We start from the raw sequence: 7,069 nt of genomic DNA, 5'->3' as shown, positions 1-7,069 counted from the left end.
TACTCGTTTGAAACAAGACAAAATTTTTGCTTTACCTTTTTCCTCTTTTCTAAACTTACAAAACCTAAAAGAAAAACAAAACCAATTTAAAGATATAACTAAAGGCATTTCTTGAGAATTTATATAAAGCAACATTCACTCGCTGACGAGGATGAGAGACGCATGCGCACAACCAACATGACGTTCTCTCTCTAATAACTTTTCCGCCGGTGACGTCACAGACTATGGGTGACGTCCAATCAAGGGACGTTACTCTTCCGCTAATCTCATTCCCTATTAACAGGCGACCTGTACTCTATGTTTTTTAATCGTAGTTTAATTTGTGCTGATTTTGGGATAAATAAAGCATTGTGAAGATTTTTAATAAGTCAGCGAAAATGTACTATATTATATGTGCGGCTATGACGTCTAGTGGTATGACACTCGCTTTCGGAACCGGAGGTCTTGGGTTCGACCCTGCGCTGGGAGCATAGTTGAGTCCTTGGATAAGGCTCTTTACTCACATTCAATCACCATACTCCGGTGTAAAATGAGTACCTGGCGGTTAACAGCGTTGTCTTTGTCCGAAAAATTGTAATATCGCCTTACAGGCGTCATGTCCCGTCCTACATGTTAAATTATGGTGCTGTTGACCAGGGACCCCTTGTAAAGCGCTTTGAGCACATTAGTGGATATTCCTCTATATAAATCTCAATTTAAATATAAGCTAACTTTAAAATATATATGTATATTTTTGAAGATCTTATCAGCAGATCACATACTTTCATGGAATGAACTTTTCCGATTACTCACATGTGTACTAACAGCAACCATGCCTCCAATGGAATCTTGGTCATTAATTGGTTGGGATAGAACGGCCACCTTATGCTCTGTAAGGAATCGGTTCAAGTCCACTTCTATCACTCCTGACATAGCGGTCACGGTCTGGAAGTCTCGAAACTTGGTCTAATGAAATAAATTCATGTTATTTATTTACTATCAAGAGAGAGAGAGAGAGAGAGAGAGAGAGAGAGAGAGAGAGAGAGAGAGAGAGAAGAGAGAGAGAGAGAGAGAGAAGAGAGAGAGAGAAAGAGAGAGAGAGAGAGAGGGGGGGGGGAAGAAGGGGGGGGGGGGGTCCTGTTGTCTAAAGATAAATCTAACAGTTTAAAAATAAAAAAGAACAAAATAAGTAAGAAGAACGAACCTTTCCTGGGCTAGCAACAAACTCAGAGAGGACGATAGACGTTGTTTTTGAAGTGACAAAAACTGAAATCTCTCATTTCTGGTTATTTTAACCAGTTAACTGCCGTACTCCGAAAAACCACATCTCTAAAACTTTGGCCAGATAACTCGTCCGTGAAATATCGACCGATTTAAATGACCCTCACCTTGGTAAAAACTCTCAATCACGGGACCCCGCGAAGTATTCCTTATTTCAAAGTTTGAGAGATTTTGCCAAGGTGAAGGTCATTTAAATCAATCGATATTTGAAGGACGATTTTTCTCGCCAAATTATTAAATACGTGGTTTTCCAAAGTAGAGCAGATAGCTGGTAAAAGTTCAAATCTTTTCTAGCATCTGTTTTATCCTGGCATGATACAGTTTTGAGACGATAGTTTACATGATATACCTTTTCATTTAGTTCTATTTGGGGTCCATCATGTCTTTCCAATTCTCTCACGTCCATCATGATATTGCCCTCATCCACGTACAACGGAGATCTGGAATGACCCACTCCAGTGGCTCTCACACGCATTCCCAGGATACGAGCTGCTAGAATCACACGACGAACCTGTTTTGAAAACCGTAAGTAATAGGATTCAATAGTCTGATGTCACGTCCGCCCAGCAACGAGCAGCTTGGTTCTAAACAAAGAAAATCGGTACTTTGTATTCTTCATGCTGGCTAGAACTTTTTCACATGTCATGTGATCAGAATGTATAAAAGTCAAAACATGATCAGAATTATGTTTTTCTCTTCTGGATACACTTTTATGCTCGTCGGAGAAGTTTTTCATAACCGCCGCCATTGTTCCGTTAGTTTAGAACCAGTTACTAAGTGACTATGCGTCATTACGAGGGTTGAATTAAAAAGTATATTATATAGTAGAGTACACTGATGACGAAAAGGCTTGAAACGAAAAGATAGAAGAAAAAAAACGATTGCCCTTTATTTCCCTTATTATCTTTCATGAAATGAAGATTAATGATATTGACAATTTTTTTTTTCTTCTGTTATATTGCTAGCTATTAAACAGTTAAAACCTACTTGGTATATTGGTAAAATATTGTTCTGTCGAAAATAGGCATAGATGATACAAACAAGGACAACTTATAGTTTAAGTGTCGACTACTTACTATCTACTTCCTTGTACCGACAATGCAAGACATTGACAAAATTGACAGTTGGGGATCATCTTAATTATTATTCAAAGTTAAAAATTTCTGGCCAAAATAAAAGTACATACTTTGATATTATATGGCAGAGAATTTCAAAGGCATCCCATTTTTGTGTAAAAATTATGCTTTATACATAAAGACATGTGAACTAAAAATCAAAAAGCAAGGGAAGGAGTCAGGAAAATTACCGGACAAACACGAAGAGGATGCTTTACTATAGAAAACACGTTTTTTTGGGGTTTTTTTTTTGGGGGGGGGGGGGGGGGGGTTATCACGTTAAAGATTAGAAGTTTATAAACATGCCATTTTCATTTAGATATGTTAAAGAGACAAATAGAAAAGTGCACATAATTTGACAATTTGCACACGTCATTTTAACCCTCTCCTTACCACCCATTGGAGAATCGTCACATTTGTTACGATGCAATCGTCACTTTTCTCATCCAGATTTCATTTCTTTTTGCTATAGCTATAAAAACTTGACATTCTTTAATAGAGTTCATATTGTCGAGCAATATCATGTATAGAATGTGCTTGTTACTTTTCTGTTTGAGTTAGAAATGTCTGTTTTTGTGTTGGGTGAGTGTGAAGTTTTGGGAAAAATTCTGAAAATGGCTGGTAAGGAGAGGGTTAAACGATTGAATCGTATATAAAATTAGACCCCGATGATAATGATACACTGAACCGCAGCCATTAAAATGTCTGAGTAAAATGTATCCACTGTTAAATATTGAATATAGTTTTCCCCATCTAATTCTTTTTATAATGAAATGACTTTAAACCCTTTAATTGTCTACTACCGTCTTGTTTTATAATAATATTATTATAGGCGAAAATTGGATATTATGGTGGCTTACCTCCCATATTGTCCTGACTTTCACATAAAACAACTGATCGATGTGAATAGTTTTGTCCCAATTCCAGAACTGCATAATCTCAACCCTGGGTTTCCCACGAGTCAATAATATGCGTAGTATAGATAGTAATGCTCTCATTCTCAAGTAGACCGCTGTGGGAAGATTTCTTCAGCATATTGATATGATGTTTTTTTTTTTGTTTTTTTTTTGTTGGTTTTTTTTTTTTTTTGCTTTTTTTTTTTTGGGGGGGGGGGGGGGTAATTTTTTCATCTATTTAGCAAGGTAATATGTAATTGGTGATTTAAACACAAAACAATCAAACAAATAAACAACAACAACAAAAAAAAAAAAAAAAAAAGAAGAACAGAAAAATAAAAAGAAAATAATCACACACAAAAAACAACAATAACAAACAAACAAACAAACAAATAAACCAAAACAGAGCAAAACAAAAAATAAAAACAAAAACAAAACAAGACAACAATGTAAAAAGTGAAAATGTGTCATTCAAACAGATCAGGGGAATACTAATTTTATTATGTTGATCGTAATAATATTGTAAATTGAAAGCACGATACTTGATTTTGAAAACAATCTGCAGAAACAGCAAGAACAAAAAAAAAGCACATAAAAAAGCAAAGAAAACAACAATAAAAACAAAAAAAACAAAAATAACAAATAACCCCCCCCCCCCAAAAAAAAAAACCCCAAAAAATACAAAACAAAAACAACAACAACAACAACCAACGTTTCAAAGAGATCTCACTACAAAACTCAATGAATTTACGTCTCTAACTCTCAGGTGAAAGCTTAATTCGGTATATCGATGCTCACATAAATACAATCACACGATTTTTTATTCTTCTGACCTTTGCTCCTAACGTGTTCATCAACATCCCTTACATAGCGTTTTAAAGGACCCATGACGTCAGACAAAAGGGATGATCGTTTGTCCAATTGTGTACCTGAAACAAAAAATATGAAAGTATACAAAATATATTTATATGTGGACCGTTTTCACAGTTTATTCGAATGGTGCGTTAAATATTTAATCAAAGAACACAATAGGCATATCGGACAACAACAACAACAACAACAACAACAAAAGAGCTCAATGTTACAATGCTTTCATCACTACAGCCCTCAAAACGCTTAACAGTTTCCCTATAGGTATCCATTGTATAGGAAATTGGCAATTGGATGAATTTTATTAGTGGGCTAGAAGAGCATATTTGTTGATTATCATTTCAAAACAAAATTTATTTCTGATATTTCTAAAACAAAAATAATAATTTTAAAAAAATAAAGCTTCGGCAAGAGGTAATTAACTTCATTAGATTCGAACGACACGAAATATTTTACTTAATAAGTGGCATTTGTTTACAAACTCAAAGCCTTAAACAAAAAAGGAGTTGTTCAGAGCCATGAGGCCCATGGAGTCGGAGTTTATCCCGGTTTCTATAGCGTGAAACGGACAATAACAATTGCTTGCTATCCTTTGGATAGAACTCTAGTCTACCGCAATGTACTTTCCGCCAGATCTAACAGACCCAATCACTGCTGGGTGGACAGGATCAGAAAAAATTTCGACTGCATCCCGGGATCGATCTCGGCCCCTTTGCGTGTGAAGCGGGTGCTCCACCAACTGAGCTATCGGGGACCCCCCCCCCCCCCCCGCCACTTAAAAAAATATCTACATATTATAGTCTCAGTCTGAGAAAAGTTTTAGTTCATAGATTGATCGAAATGGCATACCAAACTTACCTGTAGAAATTTCTTCTCCAAGAGAAACAAACGTGTCATCAAGGTCTGTCAAGAATGAAACAAATTTAGCTATTAACTTAAATATGTACTTCACAAGCATTGTGTATATTTTATTGTATGTTGTTGTTGTTGTTTTGTTTTGTTTACTTATATGTGTTTAACAGTGCCAGCCTTTTTGCCAAATCTGTCAATTAAATCATTCGGTTTATTTATATTTTTCTGACCCTCCATGTGAGCAATCACCTCAAATTGATGTTGTGTCGGAGCAAACCAGATATCAAAAAAAAAAAAAAAAAAAAAAAAAAAAAAGAATTTTGAATTAAAATAACTATAGATGTAGATATAAAATGTGTACTGTAGTCTTTATTCTTGTATTGTACAAACCAAATCCCTATATTATTATCATTTCTTAATAATAATAATAATAATAATAATAATAATAATAATAATAATAATAATAATAATAATAATAACCACACGTATATATAACGCCTTCCCCGTCTGCTTAAGCTCAAGGCGCTTAACATGATCAATCTCTCTCTCTCTCTCTCTTCTCGGTCTAATTATACTTAAATGCAGACCGAGCCGTTGTTGCCAAGAGTGCAGTAACAACGATGCAACTCAGGCTTGATTTAAAGCCCAAACTGGGGAGTTCGAGGACCTCTTACCAGATAAAATTTGATAATATCCTCTTTTCCAAACGTACATACCTTCATCATGGTGTGCTCGATGTGGGTGCCCGTTGGTCACATTCACAGTACAAATACACACTAATACAAGGATTACAATAAACACTGTGACCAATGCCATAGTTATTTTTTTTTTCTTTAAATTATGCAAGTCCAGACGCTTTTAGTATTTCGGGCAGCAGATGTTGAAATAGATTATTTGATCCGAAAAGTTAACCCTTCAACTTCAAGAATGGTCAAACAAAATCAAGACCTGGCTGGAGTGATAATGTTATTATAGTTGTTGTACAGTAAGTAAAAATTTGTTTAGTCGCGTTATCATGTAGTCTTCCCTTTTTATATAGGCCCATCACATATCCGTTAATCAACTATACAGTATACTAAATGTCTTTCGCTTCCATCCAGGATGTGTGAGCCGTGTGACATGATTGAGTCGTTGTAACAAACATGGCACACCTGTTTTTCATTCAAACGTGATCCTCCAGGTTAAGCAATCTAAAAGAATTGTGATAAAATAGTAGATTTTTATATTATGAGCAATATTTACTAAACGTGCTCAAAACACTTTTTAAAAGACCAGAAGCCAACAACAACACTAAACCTGTTTTTCCTTCAAACGTGATCTACCTGGGTAACCAATCTTTAATTTTTTTTTTTGGATAAAACATTAGATTTTTATGTAATTAGCAATATTCACTAAACGTGCTCAAAACACTTTTAAAAGGCCGCAAGCCAACGACAACACTTAACCTGTTTTCCCTTCAAACGTGACCTACCTGGGTAACCAATCTTTAATTTTTTTTTTGGATAAAACATTAGATTTTTATATAATTAGCAATATTCACTAAACGTGCTCAAAACACTTTTAAAAGGCCGCAAGCCAACGACAACACTTAACAAGTACAACGAGCCGTAACGCCCTTCTTTGACGAAACAACCCCGTTATTGACTTGGCGCCTGAGTGTGGTCAGGGAATGTTAGTATAGAGCCGGTTCCAAAGAATCAACTATACGCCAGCAAATGTGGGACTCGAACAGGATCATACTGGCCAGTGGTCGAGTGTCAAACTTCAAGCCAAACCGGTCTTTTAATATTAATACTGAATGCAATATTTCTTCGAGTGAAAATCTTCACTAACTCAACTCTAAGCCATCTACCTTCGGTATAGCTCGTGATTATTTTTATTATTATTATTATCATTATTGTTATTAATTTATTAATATTTTTATTATTATTGTTATTATTATCATTACCATTATTATCATTATTATAATTATTATTATTGGTACTTTCTTTTCATAATTCATAGGTACTCATTTACTCAATTTAAAAGTAAGTTGGTATGTACATCGTTTTATCTAACATTAACAAAATTAAAACG

At 35.0% G+C, this 7,069-nt stretch overlaps 1 protein-coding gene across 1 annotated transcript in view; it reads right to left on the bottom strand.

The window, feature by feature from the left end:
- The window catches only part of LOC144969726 (uncharacterized), a 22,352-nt gene extending 16,350 nt beyond the window's left edge, over positions 1-6,002 (bottom strand). Inside the window, exons 1-6 of the mRNA XM_078908885.1 lie at positions 5,710-6,002; positions 5,000-5,044; positions 4,105-4,200; positions 3,236-3,387; positions 1,610-1,771; positions 793-945 (exon numbers count right to left, since the gene is read on the bottom strand). Coding sequence (XP_078765011.1) covers positions 793-945; positions 1,610-1,771; positions 3,236-3,387; positions 4,105-4,200; positions 5,000-5,044; positions 5,710-5,809 — 708 coding nt within the window. The 5' untranslated portion in view covers positions 5,810-6,002. The remainder of the gene's footprint in view (positions 1-792; positions 946-1,609; positions 1,772-3,235; positions 3,388-4,104; positions 4,201-4,999; positions 5,045-5,709) is intronic.
- Positions 6,003-7,069: the final 1,067 nt, after the last annotated feature.

The sequence above is a fragment of the Berghia stephanieae genome, chromosome 3 (assembly GCF_034508935.2).
Source record: "Berghia stephanieae isolate SIO BIC M18660-M18661 chromosome 3, UCSD_Bste_1.3, whole genome shotgun sequence".
NCBI lineage: Eukaryota > Metazoa > Mollusca > Gastropoda > Nudibranchia > Aeolidiidae > Berghia > Berghia stephanieae.
The sequence above is the reverse complement of the archived record's forward strand: the minus strand, read 5'-3'. Positions and strand labels throughout refer to the sequence as shown.